General features: G+C 41.9%; 1 protein-coding gene across 1 annotated transcript in view; it reads right to left on the minus strand.

The window, feature by feature from the left end:
• Spn100A (Serpin 100A) overlaps window positions 1-23,757 on the minus strand; it is a 78,737-nt gene that overhangs the window by 12,595 nt on the left and 42,385 nt on the right. Inside the window, exons 2-7 of the mRNA XM_065230964.1 lie at window positions 15,136-15,411; window positions 14,428-15,068; window positions 14,197-14,367; window positions 14,007-14,138; window positions 13,752-13,937; window positions 13,403-13,688 (exon numbers count right to left, since the gene is read on the minus strand). Of these exons, the coding sequence (XP_065087036.1) occupies window positions 13,403-13,688; window positions 13,752-13,937; window positions 14,007-14,138; window positions 14,197-14,367; window positions 14,428-15,068; window positions 15,136-15,411 (1,692 nt within the window). The remainder of the gene's footprint in view (window positions 1-13,402; window positions 13,689-13,751; window positions 13,938-14,006; window positions 14,139-14,196; window positions 14,368-14,427; window positions 15,069-15,135; window positions 15,412-23,757) is intronic.

Genomic DNA, 23,757 nt, shown 5'->3' on the forward strand with positions numbered 1-23,757 from the left:
GTGACATGTCAGACAAATGTTAAAGTAATATACACAGAGTAATTAATGAAAATAATGTGACTCTTACTTTTGTAATAAGTGCTTATTCGCACCCCTCGACTGTAATTGAATGATTGTTGCTGACCTTTTTCAACGCTAGATGGTGCGTGAAGCGATATTTTGCGGGTCGCCATTGCAATATTTGGAAAAGGCATGAATGGATCATATTGTTAATATGATATATTTTATACAATGCCTTGGTTTTCTTTGCATGCACGTAACCTATAGAGATTGCTAAGGTCTGATTGTGTCAGTGATTTGTTTTCATCAAAAAAAAAAAATCCGCTATGAAGTTTGTTTTTCCCGATGAAAACATTTTGGGTATACGTATACGTGACGTAGTGTGCGTATGATAAACTTTTCCTTTATTTAACGTCGGTCTCTGTTCCGCAATCTAGTGCCAATCACCGACGGACATCGATTGCCATCCATTGACGGCAACCGAATGTGCAGGAAGGCAGCTTCCAAACCTGCGTAGTATATCGCACCCATTCAACAACACACATGGGCCGGGACCAACGGCTTTACTTCCCTTCCGAAGGAAGACGTGACCAGAGATTTTTATGCCTCAGAAAAATCCCACCGACCTCGGCTGGGATTGAACCCAGACCCATTGGGGTGTTAGAAAGCAGTCACGCTTACCACTACACCACCGGCACCGGCTGCGTATGATAAACGTCAGAAGTCTCTATAGCTGTGTATCCAGCTTTCCATGCTCGGTAATGGCGGCCTGTTTGTATGAATAAATGTATCCTTCACTGTGCTTTTTGACACTAACTGGAGGGCGTATGTTGTTCCATTTTCTTCTGTTCCTGGGAGAGGGAAAGGGAAGGGGTTGAAATTCGAACATCCAGATAGTGTCAAAAAGCACAGTGAAGGATACATTTATTCATACAAACAGGCCGCCATTACCGAGCATGGAAAGCTGGATAAAAGAAAATGATTTACTTAGTTTGACAGTTGCATCATTACGAAGTGGCAGCGTATTCGTGATTTGTCCCACGCGCAAATGTCACAAAAAGACATTTCAATCGCCGTGTCCCGGTGGACCGTCAAAAGGGTTTTAGACCAAGAAAAGAAAGGACAACTATCCGCGAAGGAGGCCACAGATCGTCCGAGGTCAGCTCGGGTTCCGAAGGTTATCGCTGCTATCAAATGGAAGATTCGGGTGAATCCAGTGCGTTCAATAAGGAAAATGACAAAGGAACACGGGATCAGTGACTTTAGGGCACGGAAGATCGTAAAGGAAGATTGCGGGGCGAAGTCGAGGGCACGGAAAAAAACTCACATGATTACCAACCGCATCCGGGAGCTACGAGTCGAACGATGCAAGAAAATCTTGAACTTCCTTAAGCGAAAAAATCCGGTAATCCTGTTCACCGGCGAGAGCATGTTTACCGTCGATCCCATATCAAATTCCAGAACCGACCGGTATATTAGCTCTCTTCCGGTAAAAGACGTGGCCGACGAGCACAAGAACGTGTATCTGACCAAGCATCCTGCTAGCGTTATAGTGTTTGGATTGGTGGCTTCCGATGGCAAAAAAAATGGACCCGGTGTTCATTCCAGAAGGCGACAAGGTCAATACGGAAGTCTACATCGGGATTTTAAATATGTAGGTATGTTCTTCCGTGGATCAAAGAACAGTACTGTCCGAAGCCAAATGTTGTATTTCAACAAGATGGGGCTCCGTGCCACACCTCGAACCGCACTCAGAAGTGGTTGCAGGAATATCTTCCGTTCTGGGCGAAGGATATGTGGGCGCCATCCAGCCTCGATCTTAATCCGCTGGATTACTCAATATGGTGCGTTCTAAACGCCACCCGAGTACAGCAAGCCTCAGACAAACATTGACTGTAGAGAAATAGATCCAGACTACATTATTAGAACCTGCCGTGCATTCCGGAAGCGTGTGGAGGTCGTACTTGCAGCAAGTGGAAACTCGATCGATTATTAACATAGTTTAAGACTCTGAGAAACATCCCCCTTTGAATAAATAAAAAAAACTCGAAAACGTAATTTTTTAGATTTTTTTTAGTTTTGACATTGCTCAATGGTGCAAACATTATCACGCATACGGTACTAGGATCGTTACAGTTACGTTAGCCATGAAGCTGTCTGTATTGCTGATAATTCGGGCAGGTTGATAATAAGTGCCCAACTGATAGATGTATTGCACAAATTCCACAAGGAATGTGGAAGTTTGTCCCCCTGCCATGTTGTGGGACAGCTTGATGTAACCGGTACGCAATCTGGAGAGGACCCGCTGGTCTTTTCAGCTCCCCAGATCCACCCATTCACCAGTTTATCCTTAATTTTTTGGCAGGAAGATAGGAGCTCCTTCCTCGTGCCATTCAGCCCTCTATGCACTCCAAACTACATAACATATGGGTCAGATGTCTTGATATCAGCTGCAGCAATTTCTCTTGTTGTGAGGGTAGACTCTCTGCCTAAAGCTGCCAGTCTGTCCGCTATCTCATTTGCTCTGATTCCACAGTGACTAGCCAAGTAAACAAAAGTTCCGCATTCAACGATTAAAATCACTTCGAAGTTCCATAAAGTTCAAATTAAGTTCCGACCGAACCTTCAAGTTCCATAAAGTACGAATAAAGTCCCGACAGAACTTTCAAGTTACATAAAGTTCAAATAAAGTTCCGACAGAACTTTCAAGCCATGTGAAGCAATCCGCACAAGTATTTATTAGTAACAAAATTTAATATACGTAAATATAAAATGATCAGTTGCCTGAATAAATCATAATTCTTATATTTATGCAGTTGATTAAAAAAAAAGAGTAATTTCCTGGATTCAGACCCGTGTATTCGGTATGCAATCTACGATTGCTAACCACTGCGCCTCAGTGTTCACTCGGCTGTCGACAGAAGCAGACCACTCTCAATGTGTGTCACACGATCGTCTGTTTACTCGGCAGCAACCATTGTGTGGTCCTCCTCATTGTTCTTCATCAGCAGTTCTTTCAGTCGATGCGTCGTCGACTTTGGAAAGCAACCGTTTCGTGATGAATGTGTGAGTGCTGACCACGTTTTGCGTCCATTGCTACAATGGAAGCGCTCTGACAATCGTTGGCGAATCTGCCATACAAGTAAACCACTGGAAGCGGCTCCCGTTCTGGTAGAGGCGGCTTATTGGATAGCGGAAGATAAAATGTTTATTGTGTTGTACCTTTTGACTATATTTTTAAGATGTATTGTATAGTGAACAAGAATCCTCGGCTCTGTAAAGTTAATTCGGTTGAGCCTTATCAAATAAATAAATTAATAAATAAACCACTGCGCCTCAAGTGTGTTGGAATACCGTGCGGGCAAACACCAATTTAAAATTCATCAAGGTGTTGTGTTTCGTATTCAAGTCAGTCAGCTGGCACTGAAAACTCCAACAGTAGGCGGGACAACAGCTCACTTTGATATATCTCAGATAACGTAGCGGTTCGTGCTGGGGCTCTCACGCAGAAGGACTGGGTTTAATTCTTCAAACAGCTCCAATTCTACTACTAATGCTGAAATCAATACACATTAATACCTGCCTATAGAAATAACTTTCATAAAAGTGCGAACTAAATATAGAATTGGTGTAGAGGACAAAAACCCTTTTTAATTTATTTTCTTAAAGTTCCGTTCAAGTTCCGCCAGAAGCTGTTTAGAATGCAATTATGGTACCTGAACTTTCAAGTTCTTATAACGACTTAAAAATGATGTTGCTTAGAATTGTATAGACCACCTTCAACCAAGGTGCTTAAGCGACAAACATCTTTTTAACAGAACTTTTGGTTACTTCCCAACTAACAATTTTCGCAATGTAAAGGCTTTGCTCATTTCATTTATACAGCCTTAAGCTGTATTCAAATGTTATATGAGGAAACCTTTACTCAACCACTTTACAAGCATATCTGGCGAACTTAGTCAGCTACTTATGGCTACCTTGACGGTTGGGACAAGCTCTTATTGCATATATCTATTAACGCTTCTATACAGCTGTTCTCCTGCTGTTTTTAGTTGTGTGTGAACTTGTAAGGCGCTTACTCAACCTTTACCCGATTATCTAATAATCACCACACAGCTTTCTCTTGACGCCAGGTTAAATATTGTTTAAGGCTTTTTTTTTTGTTCGAGGAATTTATCATGTTTATTTTACTGCAAATTAAATTAATCGGAATTATTTATAAGCACTCCACTCCACCAAATAATTTTCACTGTATCGGAACCTGGAATCGAACTCGAGACGACCGCTTTGGCGAACCTTGATACTAGCAACTTCGCTACGCCAACACTTTGAACTGACGTAAACAAATTCACATGCCTTTCTACAAAAAGATTGCTAAGTAGAGGATTTATAGACCTTTTTGACATTTAATCGTCTTTCTCTATCTAGCACACATGGATGAATGAATGGTTTGTTTTCCCACTAATCTGTTTCCCTCTTGCTCGCACTCGTTCGATTTAAATGGTGCAGTAGTGTGCGCCGATTAAACGTCAAATAAGAGTGCACATGAATCACTTTTCTCGACTAGTTAATTCAGCTTTGTAAACCTAGTTGACTGTAAAATAGCTTCCAAAATAGCGCTAACACAGTGAATTAGTTGAGTACAGGTTGTTTAGTTGTAGAAAAAGCACTTTTGATGTTTATGTTATTAAGTGAGAGTTGTTGGTTCTTTAGAAGCCATCAAGTAAGTAATATATTCGCTTTATTAGCTTTGTTTTGAAGCTAAAAGTTGAAAGTTGATTAATATTTGCAAAGAAGTTACATTAGCGTTAATTGGGTCGTCTGACAAATTGAATAAAGCTTGTGAAAAAGTTGAGTTAACGCTCTCCAAAACTATTTTGCAAGCTTCTGCTTATGGCTTTGTTTCAGCTACTTTACAGCACAACGCTGGAAAGGTTGGCTTATAATGCTGAAAATGTTAGTTGGGTTAGATAGGAGCCCAAACTAGGGGAAGAACAGCTCCAAGTATCAGTATCAACACGGATGGTGGAAATATTCAATATTTCAATATGTGTGATATTTGCGAATCTTACACCTAGTCTGACAGTTGTTTTTTAGTTTTAAGTGTACATTTGACATTCGTTTAATCGAAAATGGATTTCACACCAGACGCATGTCATTCCTTGATGATCTTGCTGGCCTGCTCCACCGAAATGCACTCCTTGTTCTCATAAATTCGGCATTGGTAGCTGATCTCAGTGCACATAATCGGTCGCACTTCCGTTCTCAGGAAATAGTAAATTATTTCCACGAATTCTTCATCGTCTGCAAACACATGTGCTGTCCTCCGATGGAACAGGAATCGACTGACTACGCCGCCCCTGTAAACGGAGTCTCAGATTGATGGTTCCGTGGTCGTATTACGCTTGATTCGCCATGAGCCTGCAATTTGGAGAGATTTGCTTCTGGGGGAACTTACCTAGTCCAGTGCCGTTTTTATCATCAAAAGCCGAAGCCGAAAACGAAAATCTAGGCAAAAATGATGAAACAGAAAGCTGCAGAAAACATAAACAACAACCGTGAAACGTCATTGAGTGTAAACGTTAAAGTTACACTGTTAATTTGTTTTACTTTGTAGCTTTTCGCTTGACAGTTGATATCATTAATATTTATACTAAATACTATAATAACTATCAATATGAGCAATTTTTACACCAAATATTACTTCAGATCAAGTTGTACTTCCCCTAGAGCCCAAATGAAGTTTGTAAAGTCTGGAACGCGCAAAAATTGGACAACTTCAAATTGGAGTATTTCTGTTAAAAATGCATAAAACCCCTGAAATGCTGCATTTGGCAGTTGAGTGTATATTAGAGTGCTGCAAAATTTGAAATTTTCGCTCCACAATACTTAAACGATTCCAAATTGGATCCTGACTAACCTCTCAAAATTTGAACCCATTTGGTGAGAAACTGAGATGGCACAAACCATTTGAAGTTGGTATGGGAATTACTATTGTAAAACCGAGATTTTTGTTCATGTCTATCTAATTATTCACCATATCGGTCTGCTTCAAAAGTTTTCAACTGTGCTCGTAGGAAATTTTTCCAGCTACAACTTTGCTGAAGACCACTTTTCGTTTAAATGTAAGGATCGAGAGTTATCAATGGTTTAATGCGCTGATGTCTTATGATCATGCTCAATCAACTGCTCAGCAGGCAACATTGGTGTTTCTGGGGCGTGGAATAGGACACAAAAATCATGGCATATGTCACACTGCAAAATAAAGTGTTGCCTACAGAGCAGCTGCTTGATTATGTCATAAGTTTACCAATCTCTTAAATAATTAATAACTTTTTCCTGTCTCGTTTTACATAGAAACCATCTTGAGCAATGTTGCAGCTGAGAAAATTTTCTATAAGAAGGGCAGTTCGATTCAATATGGAAAAAAACTAGAAGGCAATGAACAAAAAGTTGAGATTTTCTATAGTAATTTACATGTAAACTTCAAATGGCTTGTGCGAAGTCTGTTTCTAACCAAATGAGTTGTAACTTTGGGAGGCTTATCAGGACCCGATTTGAAACCATTTAAGTACTGTGGAGCGAAAAAGTCAAATTTTGCATCAGTCTAGTGTATATACAATAATTGCAATGAGTTTTCACCGTTTGCTCTCCAGTTTTCAAAATGACGTCCAAGCAAGAGGAGCAGCGTGTCAAAATTTTGCTCGCGCAGCAAGAGAATCCGCCGTTCTCACACGCCAAGATGGCAAAATTGCTGGCTGTGGCCAAATCGACCGTGATAAACGTTTCAAAAGTGTTCGGGAAGCGTCTATCGACCGCCAGGAAGCCTGGAAGCGGCGGCAATCGTAATCCGGACGTGGCAGAGACGATGAAGAAGGTGGCGGTGACATATAAGCGGAATCCTACCTCTCCATCCGGGACATCGCTGGCAAGCTCAATGTCTCCCACACTACTGTGCAGCGGGCCAAGAAACGAGCCGGCTTGTCGACGTTTAAGAAGGTGAAGGTGGCGAACCGAGATTACAAACAAAACACGTCGGCAAAGCAGCGGTCCCGAAAGCTGTATAAGAATCTGCTCACAAAGTTCGACTGTGTCGTCATGTACGACGAAACTTATGTGAAGGCGGATTTCAAGCAGCTTCCGGGACAGGAGTTTTATACCGCATCAGGAAAAGGAAAGGTAGCTGAAATTTTCAAAACCATCAAACTATCGAAGTTCCCGAAAAAATATCTCGTCTGGCATATGCACGTGTGGTCTAAAAAGCGGCATTTTCTTTACTACGGGAACCATCAATCAAGAGATTTACGTCCAGGAGTGCCTGGAAAAGCGGCTGCTACCATAATAGACCTGTGCTGTTCTGGCCGGACTTGGTGAGCTGCCACTATGGGAAAAAGGCAATCGAGTGGTACGATGCGACCACAACCCTCCCAACAGCCCAGAGCTCCGTCCTATCGAACGGTTTTGGGCCTTTGTCAAACGGAATCTAAAAAAAAAAAAAAAAAAAACTCATAAATCCATGGAAAACGAGCAACAGTTTAAATTTCATTCACTCTTTGCTCGACTGTTGAGCTGTTCAGTTCGTTTTCTTTTTCGCTCTAGTTCTCGCTTCAATTCGGTTTGTGCTGTCGCGTTGCGCCGTGGAAGCGTCGCCACCTTCGCGCGTTCTGGCAAGTTTACTGCAACTTGCCAACACGAAACAAATGGTGCCTAAACGTACCAATGATTCAGCAGCGGGCCCTTCAAAGAAGGTGGTAATCCAGCACAGCGCGTCGCAGGGTGACGCCGGAAAACGGGTACTGCAAGCCAACCAGTTTGCGGTGCTCCCCCAAGAAAATGGCGAAGGTGACGTCGTTCCCATCTCTGCAAGAGAGCGGATTCCCCCGCTTTTCACGCCGGAGAAGGATGTTGCCAAGCTGCGTGCCGAACTGGCAAAACACAAGCTGCTGCCTCGCTTCAAGCTTTGCAGCATCGGCACCAAAATCATGTGCTCCAGCCTGGAGGAGTACAATCAAACAGGATGTTTCCTAAAGGAAAACAACGTTGACTTCTTCACGCACGATCTTCCATCGAGCAAACCACTGAAGCTGGTATTGCGTGGATTACCGTCGTTCGAGGCGGCTGTGGTTAAATCCGAGCTGGAGCGGCTTGGACTCAAACCTGAGGCGGTGTTCCCAATAAACCGGCGTTCCAACCACAACACCAGCTTCCGTGACCAGTTATTCCAGTCTAGCGGCTCTGAGATCCAAAATCCGGGACCTGTTTCAGGTCATCATCAGTTGGGAGCATTACAAATCCCAACATCGTGATGTTACGCAGTGTATGAACTGCCTCTCCTACGGCCATGGCACCAAAAACTGCCATATGAAGACTATCTGCGGCAAGTGTGCTGGAACTCACTCGACTGCGTCCTGTGAGCAAGATGATGACATCGAGCCAACGTGTGTCAACTGCAGTGGAAACCACCAAGCCTCCAATCGCGGATGTCCCAAGCGAGTGGAGTTCATCAATTTCCGTCGGAAGGCTACGATCAATAATCAGCCCGGTCGCCTCCGTAATCATCGTTCGCCTCCTGCACGCGCGGAAGTCCAGTACCCAGCTCTCCAGCCCCGTCGACATGTTCCGAACTTAGTCCCACTTACACTCAACAACCAACAAGTCAAGCATGTGAGTATTCCTAACAATCGAACAGTCCAGCATCGTCTCGCTGCTGCTGCTGCCCAGCCAATGCCAGGTCCCTCCACCGCCCCTGGTTTATCATACGCTGGTGCTGTCTCAGGTGAGCCTGTCGACGATTCTCCGTTCACCTCGGAGGAACTTGTGACGCTCGTGGCCGAGGTCATCATCATCTTGCGCACCTGCAAGACTCGATCTGAACAGCTACATGCTGCCCTGTCCCTTGTCACTAAGTATGGACCGTGAAGCCATCAAGATCGTAAATTGGAACGCTTGCTCCTTGAAGAGCAAAAACATCGAGTTTGTTGAGTTTCTCAATGAACGAAACATCGACATTGCCATCATAACTGAAACCCACCTGAAGCCTGAAACAAACGTCTACCTTCCCGATTTCCGGCTCGTGAGGCTAGATCGAACCAACTCTGGAGGAGGAGGAGTGGCTATTGCACTAAGGAGAAACATCTGCTGTCGACTGATGCCCAGCTTTCAGCTGAAGATCATCGAAGCCGTAGGGGTGGAAGTTTCTACTCCTATCGGTCCCATCACCATCGTCGCGGCTTACTACCCCAAACAAGTCAACATCAGGGACGGATCGGCAGCAGATCTGCGACGAGATATTATCAAGCTAACACGACGACGGGAAAACTTTATCATCGCTGGCGACCTGAACGCCAAACATCAAGCTTGGGGCAGCAATCGGCGCAATCAAAACGGCACCATCATGAACAACGACCTGCAGGAAGTGCAGTACAATATCTTGAGTCCGGAAACTCCCACCCGGTTGAGTCGGTCCGGTGTTCACGCTACCATCGATATCTTCATCAGCAACATGGGCAACAACATCGCTCAACCTATCACCTATCAGGAACTCAGCTCGGACCACTACCCGGTGGTGACTGAGGTGGGATCCTCCGTAAATCGATTTGAAGCTTTCCGGCGCAACTATCATCGTGTTGACTGGGGTCAGTTCCAACATTGCGTCGACACCGCTGTAGACTACGATGTCCAACCGGAATCGTCCGAAGATGTTGACCGGTGCCAGGGAGCTACATGTGCCAGTATCCACACAGGTGAGTAATACTCTGAACCCTGACAGGCCTACTAAAGACCTCATTAGACTCCGCAACACGATTCGTAGGCAGTACCAGCGTACTGGGCTGCCTAACCTGAAGACCAATTGCAACCATTTGAACAAAATCATCCAAGCCAGGATGGTGGATCTCAGAAATATCGATTTTGCAAACAAGATTCGCTCTCTCCCAGATTGTGCTAAGCCATTCTGGAAAATGGCAAAGATTTTGAAAAATAAACCGAGGCCCATTCCTCCCCTTTCCTCTCCTAACCAAAATTCGGACCCATCTTTACTAATAACCCCATTTGAAAAGGCCAATGCTCTTGGACAACACTTTGTAAATTCACATAACCTTGGCCACGCCATGGTGAGTCCCCACGAGCCTGCAGTATCACAGGCAATGTCTAGAGTCGCTGCCACTCCCGTAGTTGTCCCTGACGAAAGTAGAATATCGGCTGATGAGGTGATAGCAGCGATTAAATCAACAAAGAACATGAAGGCCGCTGGTGTCGATGGAGTGGTCAACCTCGAGCTGAAAAACTTGAGTGTTGACTTCTTCAAGCACCTTGCAGTGGTCTTCAACAAGTGTTTAATGCTTGGCTACTTCCCTGCATGCTGGAAGTTAGCCAAAGTTATTCTAATTCACAAACCTGGCAAAGACCCTACCAGTGCCAAAAGCTATCGCCCCATCAGCCTCTTGTCATCCATCTCGAAGCTATTCGAAAAACTGATACTCAGCCGTCTGCTGGTGTTTTCAAATGATAATAACATCTTTCTCAAAGAACAATTCGGATTTAGGAAAGGCCACTCTACCATCCACCAACTCGCACGGGTTAGTAACATCATCAAGCGGAACAAGTCCGTTTCCAATACATCTGCCATAGCATTGTTGGACGTCGAGAAGGCGTTCGACAATGTCTGGCATGATGGCCTAGTGTACAAGCTGCATCGATACAGCTTCCCGATCTTCCTCGTGAAGATCATCAAAAACTATGAAGAGCTTTGGGTGGGTTGGTTTATTTCCTTTAAATTCCGTTATAATTGCTTATCTTTTGACAGATACGCGTATTTCGTCTACTACTTGCAGACTTCATCAGTGCCAAGTACTCAACACCACTGTCAAACTACTCAAACTACTTGTCGGGCAGATCATTCCAGGTCTTCTTGAACAATTCTCCTTCTGATACGTTCAACGCTGATGCTGGGGTTCCCCAGGGTAGCCTCCTTGGTCCTATCCTCTTTAACATCTTCACGTCAGATGTTCCTCCCCTTCCGGGTGGTGGTATTTTGTCAATGTTTGCGGATGACACTGCCATCATCTATAAGGGTCGAGTGATCCGTGCTCTGACAAGAAAACTCCAATCAGGCCTGGATGTTCTGTCCGACTATTTTAAAAGCTGGAAGATTTGTATCAATGCACCTAAAACACAGAACATCCTTTTTCCACACTCCAATTCACCCCGGCTTGTTCCGCCTGCTAACTCAAAAGTCCACCTTGATAACACTCCCATTGAATGGTCGAGTGAAGTCGTCTACCTTGGTCTCACCCTTGACAGCAAGTTGCTATTCCGGTCCCATGTGGACAAAACATCCACCAAGTGCAACATCTTGATTAGGTCGCTCTACCCACTTATCAACAGGAAGTCCACCCTTTCCCTTAAAAACAAGCTTGCCATCCACAAGCAAATCATCCTCCCCACCATTGAGTACGGAACGCCAATATGGGAGAGTTGTGCTATGTGCCATCACCTCAAACTCCAAAGGATCCAGAACAAGATCCTTAGGATGATACTAAACAGTCCTCCACGGACCCGCAATTCTGAGGTCCACCGCCTGGCTGGCCTTCAGCCTCTCGAAGAGCGACGAACGGTCTCCATGGAAAGGTTCAGAGACACCTGTCTGAGATCAGATAATCAGATTATACGCGATCTGGCACGTTAGGTTAAGTTAGAGTCGTAGTTAGGTAGGTTATCAAATTTTTCAATTAAAACAAAACACACTCCCCAAGGGGTATTCTGCTAACTAGATGAAATACGCAAATAGTAAATTATCCAATTATCCAAATATCCAATGAACAAAGATGAAGAGCCAGATAGGCTAATCAATTAACCTGTAAAATCAATGTATAAATCATAAACAACAGAAATAAACGAACATTTTACTACTACAACAGTTTAAATCTAACTGGCGTTCGGCGGCGAATAAGGTCGATGAGACCACTGTGCAAAATTTAATGGAAGGGGTTAAGCGGAAGGCACGGCAGTTCGGATTTGGCAAACCTAAAGAATAAACGAACATTTTTTTCTTTAAATATATGAATTGAACTACCGAAAGAAAAATAAGAAGTTTTTTGTGATATGAATTTTGACTGAAAGAAACGATTTTTTTGTCGGTCGACCACTGTCCAGATTGCTTGTACGGACGGGTGAACAGAAGTTAAAAAAATTAACATTCTGATAAATCTAATCCATCTTTACTTTTCTAATATTCGGGAATTTTCCAGGAAAAACCTGGAAAACATGAGGCAAATTTACTCACCGCTGAGATTCTGCACAATTTGCAATTTACAAGTAAACTGAACGCAAATTTGGGTCGATATCGTTGACCGGAAAATTGAAACAATACTCACAACCTGAGAGGGAGACCCAGACTCGTAACATTTAAACGTCACACACAAGCTGTCAGGAACTGTCATTGGGAGTTAAGCAGTTTGACGATGCTTTTCTTACAATTGACCCCATTGTCAAGTAGTTTTGGCGTGACTTTCAACCAGCGATTTCACAGAACTGAACCAACTAATTTATATTTTTTTTTTATGAAATGCACAAATGTTGGCTACTTTTCTCGTGGTTCTAGAAGAAAAAATCTCAAAATAATTTTTTATTTCAGAGTTCGAGAAGTTCTTCAGCCACTCGTTATCGCTACGTGCCTGAACGTGACTTTATATTAAGTACTTACCCTACCAACATCAGGAAAGAAAAATTCAAAGCAAAATCGTGAGCATTTTCTTCGAAAAACATCGCTTTTATTTTTCCATAATTATAAAATAAATTACGACATTCTTAAATTAGCTTAACCTAATTGTTCATAGTTCGAAAAATTTTGACAGGCTTTGTTGAAAATCGAAACTGCATTCATCACCTGATGCGCGTGAGTAAACTTAAAAAATGTAAAAAAACCAAGTTCGATGACGGAATGTGGACATCCCGGTTTCGCCGTAGTTCCAAATGCAATTCCAAAATACAATGGGCCATATTTTGGAAAGATTTTCTCGCAAATCGATTGCTCCGGGATGTCCACACATGGAAGATCAGATTCGGGATCAGTTTTTTTTTCGCCAAAATTATCGCCATCTTATGAAATCACCAGCACAAGATGCGAAAATTTATGAATTCGTGTTTTTATGTTTTATTTTTTGTCCCGAAGCGATTCCATCGTTACGGTAATGTACGGGAGTCAGGATATATTGTGTTGTGAAAATGTGCGAAGTTGTGTTCCTGTAGTGTTGAAGTTTTTAGTGGATATGAACCTGAAAATGCTGATGAATGCAACTTCAAGTGGATGCAAGAGCTCCGACGATGAGATGAGACGATGCTTAACTAAAACGTTAATTTTAATATCTGCTTACAAACTAGAGGGAATGGAGGTCAAGTCTTTAATCGTCCGCTGCCGGAACGTCACTGATCTTGCCAGCGACAATCACCAAATCATCGACGGTATCACGAACGAAGAACAGGAACGGCCTATCGACGGTGAATTCTTCCATTTCTCCGGCAACTGTCTTCGCTTCGACAACATTGGTGGCGGACAGAGCCGTTTCACTGCTCGAACCTTCATCCACGCGAATCGACACGTGCTGCACCAGTTCATCGACGTGGATCTTCTGTTCGTCCGTGATTCCATTGAGATCGGCCTTCGAGGTGAAAATGGTGATTAGTCCCAGCTGAAATGGAGAATTGTTGTATTATTGAAGTGATCTTTTGGATGTGGAAGTCGTTCAGCAAACCTTAGCAAGTGCCTTTTCAGCTCTGCTCGTGGTATCGATCTGGAACTTGGGCATGCTGATCTCAACGGGCATCTCTTTGAGCATCTTCCGAGCACTGCTCAGACTCTGGCAGTTGAAGCTCTTGATCAAATCCTTGAGACCGTCATCCTTGTTGGGGACCATCACTAGCAGCGAATAGCGAGAGTTCTGTGAAGAGAAGATCAACGATTAGTTTTGTTTTTTGTGGTGAATGATCCATAATCAATAAATGGTTACATTGTATGGCAGCTCGATGAATTTGGCATCCAGCTCCTGGCTTGATCCAACGCCGAAATTACCCGAAGAACGCATCATAGTCACTCGCTTTTGCTGACCGTTGACCGAAAACTGTCCCTCATCGGATTTAATCTGCAAAAAACGGATTTTAATGGAACTCCTACGCTACTCCAGTCCGCAATCATCTTACCTGGAACGGACTAGCCCAACTGCCACGGTAGTACAGTCCATTGAATAGCAACATCTTGGACTCGGATTGATCCTCCTCCCCTTCTTTGGCATTAGCTTTACGACCGACCAATGAGTTTCCACTCAGCGCAGAAGCAACATCCCCCGACAGGAACGACCGTCTAACGTTGAACTGTAACAAAATTCAAATTTCAGGTAAACTTCACGTACCATTTCACATTGTCCCCATTACCCTCTGCCTGGAAGCTTGACTCTCAACGGCATGCATGATCTCGTGCTCTTCACCGTCCAACTTCTTCAACGACAAACTAAACTTCTGCGGAGCATCCTCCACCTCGCGATCAACTCGATCCTCAACTACCTTAGTTACCGGTTCGTCCAGCACTTCGTTGGTCTTTTCATCCTTTTGCTTGGCGATTTCCTCCTTGATCTGAGTCGGTTCCACGTACTCCTTATCCTCGATGTTCTTATCAAACTTGGGATTATCACCTTCATCCACCTCATCGTACTTGCTCGCAACGTCCGATCGCACATCATCCACGGGGACGGACTTGATCTTCAGCACTTCAAAGTCGATGATATCCTTGCTGTTGTTATTCGATGGAACAACCTGAGTAACGACGGTCAGCTCCTCGTCCGGGGTCAGATCAATCGACGCTTCGATCGGTCCAACTGACGTCTTTGGCTCGTCGAAATTGTAATCATTGCGTTCAATGTCCCGAACATCTACATAGTAGCTGTTCTGCAGCACGCTGCGATACTCCTGCTTGATCGTGTTGTTCTTGTAGATGTAGAACCAACTCTTAAACTGCGGTTCATTGGCAGGGTTCTGCGCGCTGAGACGCTTCAGCGATTGATCGAAGGCACTGCGAACTGAAATGCAATGATTTAATAAACATCTTCACTTTTTTTTTTAAATAAACACAAAACGGCTAATTACCGACTGTCCTTTCCGTGGGGAACTTGAGCACATCGTACAACTCCTGCAGGGTTTGCCCTTCGGCTCCTTCGCTGATCATGGCCAGTATGGACGCAAATCCAACCGGTGAAAATACCTGATTGGCATTGGAATCCGCACTGCCCTTGAGAAGGCTGGCCGTTATGATGTTGGTCGAGTGGCCGACCAAATTGCGCTCCTCAGCTGCTACATCTTGCGAAGAGCGGCGTTCCTTCGGCAGAGCGCTAACGAAACAGGCACATGTCGCAATCAGCAAAACTGAAACGAGAGGAAAGGAAATTGTATAGAGTTTTACCAGTTTTACCGTTACTGTCCTGTTCTGACGATCGAATTGAATGTTTGCATGATCATTAGCCAAGAGAGTGGCATTCATGGCGGCGGTGTTCGGCAAACGAGAGGGATGGTTTGGGAAAAAGTGGCGTTTTTGGTTCGTGGAGAAGTACTATATATCAGATAAAAATGTTAAGGCACGTGAAACGATAAGACCCCAAATTAGCTTAAGAGGGTCCAACTGGAATTTAACGGCTTTTCTCAACTGATAACTGAGACATTTTTATATTGTGTGGTCAGTGATGTGATAATACCATAGAGGTAACTCTAAGACCGGAAGGTCCCGAAGAAACGTGCTCAACTTTTTGGCTCAGCTCTGGTGCTCTCTTCGGTCCTAAGCTAATCGATGCACCCTTCGAAACATAGGAAAATCCACGAACCCCTCATTTTATCTGTCAAACTTTCATAGCAAATCAAAACAAACATAGTATTGTACTAGAATTTTGACTAGAATGGAGTACGTAAATCGATTTGCTTGGGACCAATAGGCTAGTCAAGTAGTAAGCCAATTTAAAATCGAGAGGAGAAAATATTAGCATCCGGCTTAAGAGTCAAAACGCTGTACCCAGCTAAACCCCATTCATCTAATTGAGGCCCCACGAAGTCAAATCATAGTTATTCGCTATTTGCATAAAAATTTCGAACTTTGTGCTTAACTCCATCCATTAGGGTTTGTACAGACTCCTGGCCGTCTTTTTCCAAATTTGTTTGAAGTGTTTGATATTTGATTCCTTGATTCTTTCCTGAAAGCTTCCGCTTCATCAGAGCCCAATATCTCTCTGTCTGGACAATCTGGACAATTTGGCGGATTTGCGTTTTTTTGGTATAATATTCACTTGAGGCAAATTTACTCATCGCTGAGTTCCTGCACTTTTGGTGATTATGAGTGAACTAAATTCAAATTTGGGTCGTTCTCATTCGCCGTGTACGAACAATCGTCGTCTACCCAATCACCGTTGCCAGATCGATGTATCGGTATTTATACCGATTTTTGAACTTGATACCGATGGACAGATATGGTTTCTCAGAATACCGTTTTTTTTTTTTGATTTTATGCCGATTTATACCGTTTTTTTTTAAATAATCAAAATTACTGCCTAACTACGCTAAACTGATGGAAGAAATCATTGTGAGAGAAGTCTTACGCTTGATACTCCTTCGACTAAAGTTTCCATTTCCTCGCCGTTTTTGGCTACCCAGAAATCGAGAAACAACTGATGAATCATCCCGGTAATTCCTGGGAATCGGAAAATACTTTTATTCATTGAATAAGTGGGTCCATCAAAATGTTTTTTTTTTATCTTCCTGAAGTTTATTCAATTTTTCCATGGAATTTTTTTCCACCTTACCCCATGAGTTATGTTTCAATTGCTACGGGAAAGTTATTTCGACTTCCCTTGGACGTCTGGTTTCGCTCGAAAGGTTCTTTCATCTTCTCTCGACAGTTTTTTTTTCAACTTCCCCAACTTCAGGGATGCTTAAAGTGTTCTATTGCGGTTTCATTATTGCTTCATGAAAACTGCAAGATCTTTTGAGAAGTTCTGAACCTTCAGAATAGTCCAGACTTTTGGGTAAGTTCCGATGAATTAAAGAAAGTTTCATGCAATTCTGTTAAAATTCGAGAACCCGGAAATTTCAGGGAAGTCCAGAGAACTCCAGTGAACCTAAGGAAACATCAGAAATATTTTGGAAATTTCACAAGTGCAAATCAAATTTAATGGTTTTCAGCACTGTTCCATTTCTCCGGGGGAATTCAGATAATTTAGGGACGCTCTGACAACATCAGAACAGATCAATTAATTTAAAGGAAAGTGTTGAAACTTTAAAGGATTTCCGAGAAGCTCATCAAAAATTTGGAAACGTAAGAGAAGTAACATGAACATTAGAAAATTGTGAGGAAAGATTCGAAAACTTTTAACTTCAGGGGCATTGTTGGATCTTCAGGTATGTTTATAAAAATCAGGAAAATTACTCGGGATCATTAGAACATGTAAGAAACTTCAGGGAATGTTTCCCGAACTTCTCCTTGAAGTTTTTTTTTTCGACTGATACGTAAGCCCTCTGACTTCCGACTTTCTCCAGAAGTTTCTTCCAATCTATCTTAGGAATTTCCAACTAACATTTTCAGCTTTGTAAGCCAACTTTTCCAGCGTTGTGCTGTAAAGTAGCTGAAAAGAAGCTGCAGATACAGCTACAAGCAAAAGCTAGCAAAATAGTTTTGGAGAGCGTTTACTCAACTTTCTCTCGACCATTATTCAATTTGTCAGTCGCACTGAAAAACATCAGCCAATAAACGCTAATGTCACTTCTATACACACACTAATCAACTTTCAACTTGTAGCTGCAAAACAAAGCTAACAAAGTGAATATATTACTCATTTGATGGCTTCTAAACAAGCAACCACTCTTGCTGAATAACATGAACATCAAAAGTGCTTTTTCAACAACTAAACAACCTGTACTCAGCTTATAAACTGTGTTAGAGCAACTTCGGAAGCATTTTCACAGTCAACTAGGTTTATTTTTAAACGTGTGCAGTTTTACAGCTTTTACTCTGCTCTTTTATAACTAGTCGAGAAAAGTGATTCGTGTGCACTATTATAAAGCCTCTACTCAGCGATTTTGTTGTAGAAGGGAATGTTGATTTGTTTACATAAGTTCAAAGTGTTGGCGTAGCATAGTTGGTAGTGTCAAGGTTTGCCGATGAGGTCGTCTCGAATTCGATTCCAGGTTCCGGTGCAGGGTAAATAATTTGGTGATGATTTGTAACTAATTTCGATTAAATTGATTCACAGCAAAATAAACTCAATAAATTCCTTCATAAAAAAGCGTAAACAGTATTTAACCCGGCTTCAAGAGAAAGCTGTGTAGTGATTATTGGATTACCGGGAAAAGGTCGAATAAGCGTCTTTCAAGTTCACACACGACTAAACAGCAGGATAACAGCTGTATAGAAGCGTTAATGGATATGCAATAAGAGCTTCTCCCGACCGTTCCAACAGCCATAAGTAGCTGACTAAGTTCGCCAGATTTGCTTGTATAGAGGTTGAGTAAAGGTTTCCTCATATCGTATAACGTTTGAATACAGCTTGAGGCTGTATAAATGAAATGAGTAAAGCGTTTACATTGTGAAAATTGTTAGTTGGGGAAGTTTCTTCCAGCGTTTCCAGGAAGTTTCTTCCGTCTTCTCCAGAAAGTTCAATTAAACTTCTATCAAATGTATCTCCCAGAAATTCTGTTCGTCTTCCTCGGGAGCTTCCTCCGTTGTTTTTTTTTTCGACTTCTAAAGACTGGACTCGGAAAAAATGCGACTCTTTGTTTTGTTTATCGCTTGGGTAATTATTAATGAAATTTTGGGTAATATTAGTTTAGAGTGTTATGTATACGTGTGCAACAATTTATCACGATCTGTCAAGTAGTTTTCAAGATGCATTCGAAACAAGAAGAGCTACACCAGCAAATTTTGGGCGCGGTGATCGATAATCCTGGTCAGTCGCACAGATGGATCGGCAAAAGGCTTGGAATCCACCATTTCACCGTGTCCCGCGTTGTGAAGATGTTCCAGGAGACGAAGACCATCGAGCGGCGCGCTGGAAGCGGCTGAAAACCGAAAACGGAATACGCGAAGAGAAGGCGCGGAAGATAAGGCAGTACTTTAAGAATAACCCGAACCTTTACACCCGAGACGTGGCCAAAAAGGTCAATTCGTCGAAGTGGTTCGTCCAGCAGACCATGAAGCGGGCTGGGCTACGTGTTTTTAAGGTCAGGAAGGCGCCAAACCGGAGATTTTCTGAGATTTTTCTGTCTTTCCCTGGAAATGGCTACTACTCCTGGAATTTGTTTCAGATTTTCGAATCTTGTCTGGTTTCCTCTGGATGTGTCATCCGATTTTTTTTTTCCGAAGGCTTCTTTGAATTGTCACCAGAAGTTTTTCAATATTTGTCTATGAAGTTCCCCTGAAGCTTTTCCGACTTCTCTTAGAACTTTCTTAAAACTTACACTAGAAGAACTACTTTATTCTTTCTCTGGAAGTTTTATCGGCTTCATTCAGAAGCCAGTTCAAATATTGTGAATAATCATTAATGAAACTTGAATTTTTGATGATTAGCTTGCCTAATTTAAAAATTAATATAATACATATTTAATTCCTACATGTACGCATTTGTTTAACATTTATCACAATTATTTTTCCACGCAACAAATCTAACATCTATGTGAACGGAGCATAATTTCTCAACGTTTGCATCTGCTGTCTTAAGGCTGGCGCACAATGCATAAGTTTCCGGGTTTTTTGACAGATAATGCATGGGCTAACTGTCAAAAACCTGAAAACTTATCCATTGTGCGCCGGCTTTTAGATTGGAAGATAATCGAGCCAAAGACCCAACAACTTTGGCATCAAGCAAAATGTTGGTGGATGACGTTTCTGACACCGCAGTGCGCCTACCTCGCATAACTGGTTCCAAACGACAACAAAGCCATAAACAACGATGGTTTGTTGAAACCAGCGTTGCCAGACATACCGATTTTCAAACTTGATACCGATATACAGATAAGGTTTCTCAGAATACCGATTTTAAAGTTACAATACCGATTTATACCGATTTTTCATTAATAATCAAATTGATTACTGCCTGCCCGCACTGAATTTTCAGAGGAAACTTTTGTGAGAGACTTTTATCTTTTTGAAAATTACAATTTTTGAGCCTGCTCTAAAAAAAATTCATCTTCAAAAATGTCTTATGCTTTACACTCTTTATACTAATGCTTCCATTTCCTCGCCGTTTTTGGAAACCAAAGAGTCGAAAAACAGTTGATGGCTCCATCCCAGTAATTTATGGAAATCGAGAAATACTTTTATTTAGTGGAAAAATAGGTCCATAAAAATGTTAATTTTTGAACTTCCTGAAATTTCTTTAATCTTCCCTTCGAAGTTTCTACCAACTTTCCCTAGGAATTTCCGTCCACCTTACCCTGTAAATTATTTTCCAATTCCTTATGGAAAGCTATTTCGACTTCCCTTGGAAGCTTCTTCTGGCTTCGCTCGAAAGGTTATTCCGTCTCCTCCCGTCAGTTTTTTCAACTTCTCCGGAACTTCAGAAATGCTTCCAGAGTTTTATTGTGGTTCCATTAGTTTCAGAAAAACTTCAGAAACTTTTCAGAAGTTCTGAAACTTCAGAATAGTTCGGACTTTTGGGTAGGTTCAGATAAATTAAAGACAGTTTCATCAACTTCTGTTCGAATCCAAGAACCTGGAAATCTCAGGAAAGCCCAGAGAACTCCAATGAACTTAAGGAAACTGAAATATTTTGGAAACTTCATAAGCCCAAAGAGATAACTTTAGGGAAGTATTAGTACAAATAAATTCAAGGAAATTTCTGAACCTTTAAATAAGTTCCAAAAACTTCAGTTAAGATCCGAGAGATTCATGAAAATGTTGGTAACGTAAGGGAAGTTGTGTGAACATTAGAAAATTGTGAGAACATTTTAAGGAAAGTTCTGTGTTTTTTATCGGCTGTTTCGAGAACTTTAAAAAAAATAGCGGGAAGTTCAGAGAACTTTAATGCTGATGTTCATTAATTTGAAAAAAATAAATAAATTGAAAGTCCTAAAAAAGATCCAGCGACTTTTACAGAAGATAAGAGATTTTCCAGTAGTTCCATAATAATCAAGGAAGTTACGAGTACTTCGAGGATGATCATAGAACTTCAAAACAGCCCCATTAAATTTAGGGAAATTGTAAGAACTTTAAGGAGTTCCAAGTATGATATATTCCGAATAGTCTTTTTCATCAATTACTCCCAGCTAAACAGGGGGGCGGGGAGGTGACTGTCAAATACGAACAATCGTCGCCTACTTCGCATAACTGGTTCCAAACGACAACAAAGCCATAAGAGCAACCGTACCAATGAGTAAATAAGGCACATTTACCAACCTCTACCATAACGCTACTTGCGTACCGGGGGTTGCTATTCAGGTTGGGGAAATAGCAATCCGCACCTTGGGATGTAGTGAGTTCATAAATTTAGCAACCTGGTAGCAACGCATCAGACGGTTGCTATTTTGAATAAACGCCAAAAGTTTGTTTTGCCGGTGTGGAGAACGGTAACTTAAATTATGACTCTGATAGCAACTCTGTGCGTAAGTAAAATAGTGCCGCAAATGGCAACGACTGGTACGGTTGCTCTAAGCAACGATGGTTTGTTGATATTTGGAACCAAATTCACATATGGAAAATCAATGAGCGTAAACAGGTGAGGCCCAGTAAATTTATCATCACTTTCGTTCACCGGCTGTTTAAATGGATGACGGAGTTTGACGTCACTCTCCTTCAACCGTTTAATCAGCGGTACAATGAAAGAGATGACAAACTCAATGAGCCTTACACATTTACATCACATTGATAGATTTTCAGTAGGCCGATTGAACTGCACATCCCGCCGCTGCAGCTATACCTCAGCGAAATTTTTCACTCCTACGTGCAATATTTCAAAAGTAACTGTGATTTAAAGGTGTCCGGATTAATGTGGATACAGACCTTAAACTTAACTTTTTGCACAGAAGTCGAATCGATTTGCGGTATTGGACGAAGATGTATTGTATACCTTTGTTTTAATCTAAGACTCAAAATTGGTAAAAATTTAGTGTTTTTTTTTTAATTTTTGACAAGCAATTGAACAGTTTTAGTTCGTTTACATACATACATTTTCCCATACAAATTTTAAAGCTTTACCGCAAATCCAAATCATAACCAAATGAGGGACCTCAACACGAATCGAAAGAGCAATGGGTAGCAGGGAATTGTTAAGTTGACCCTCCCTATAGTGTCCACTCTCCTCTATTGATTTAAATGTCGATAACTTTCTGACCTAATCAGCCTACTGCTTCCAGGGCAGCTCATTGACATAATAGACTGAATTAGTGTGCGCATCATTCTTCACACTAAATACACAAATGTTGTTTGCATCTGCAGTTGAGTGATCATGTACAGGGAATCAAAAATATCTCTATCATTTGTGTAAGACAAACAACAAACGAGCTAAATGATCATATAGGGTCGGTAGCTACCAGCAAACAAGATAATGATGTTTGTCATCTGTCTTCCAGTACGAAAACAAAGGAATGGGGACATTTCGTTGTCACTCACAGAATCCGATCCTCTTGCGTCACAGTGCGTGTTTTTTTTTCAATAAAGATCATTCAGACGTTCTTATGATCAGTGGATTTCGAAAAAGTTAAAGATGAGATGTCCTATAAGCACCGATGAACCGACGTGACAGCTTATGCAAGCTACTATCAAATTCGTGCCCAAGACGCCAGATTTGAAATACGTTAAACACTACCGACATCTACTCATCCTATCGCGTCATACCGTGAGCAAGGACACGAATCCACGTATATTTGATATTGCCTTGCTTTACGTCTCACCTCGTTTGACAGATCTGATCGCCCGTTTGAAAGTTCGAATCGTTCCGTTGACAATTCGAGTTGTGGACAAACGAAATGCTCCTGTGGCATGTCGGTTCGTCGGTGCTATAAGCACCGACAAACCGACATGAAACTTAAACTTAACTCTTGATCGAGAACGGCCGATTTAATTATGCAGCGATTCCATCTGTCAAAACCATAGAAATGTTTTATCTAGACAAAAATAATGTATCCGAAATATATTAGACACGAACCAACTCATAAATTTTGTACGCGTGTTCGTGGCTAGGATAAATATTTTCCGCAAATAGGGTGGCAGATGTCAGTTTTGTGCTTTGATCAGAAATGTCTTTGTAATTTGTATGATCATTCCTGTCGGTTTGTCGGTGCTATAAGTACAAATACAAATCAAATATAGCAAAAGGCTAGTCAAGACGAGTTGCAACCAAATGAGTAGGTTTTACTCAGGACCTGAGTAAAATAAATCGTAATTAGCAGCGTAGGTACTTGATCTTCTGGGGAAAATCCTACTCTTGGACAGCACTCGAGAAAGAGCCTTTGTTTGGATGACGGTGATAAGAGTGGTGGAACGAGAAATTTCCAAATAGCACTAAGAGCCTGTTAATATACCACGTGGACGAACAGTTTAGTTAGGGAGAAGGGGGAAAGGTGGTTAACAAGTGTCCACGGTTCTTAGAAATCTAGACCAACAATTGAAATAGGCGGAACAACCAAACGTAAATAATGGCTTTAAACACAAAATTCTCAAGAATCAAAACAATCCCACGCAAACTAAAAATGCCATTCGATAAAGGAAGTTTGCTCTATCAGATGAAGGTGTTAGAT

The sequence above is a fragment of the Ochlerotatus camptorhynchus genome, unplaced genomic scaffold, assembly GCF_037179485.1.
Source record: "Ochlerotatus camptorhynchus isolate MF236.1 unplaced genomic scaffold, CSIRO-AGI_Acam_v1.1 ptg000335l, whole genome shotgun sequence".
NCBI lineage: Eukaryota > Metazoa > Arthropoda > Insecta > Diptera > Culicidae > Ochlerotatus > Ochlerotatus camptorhynchus.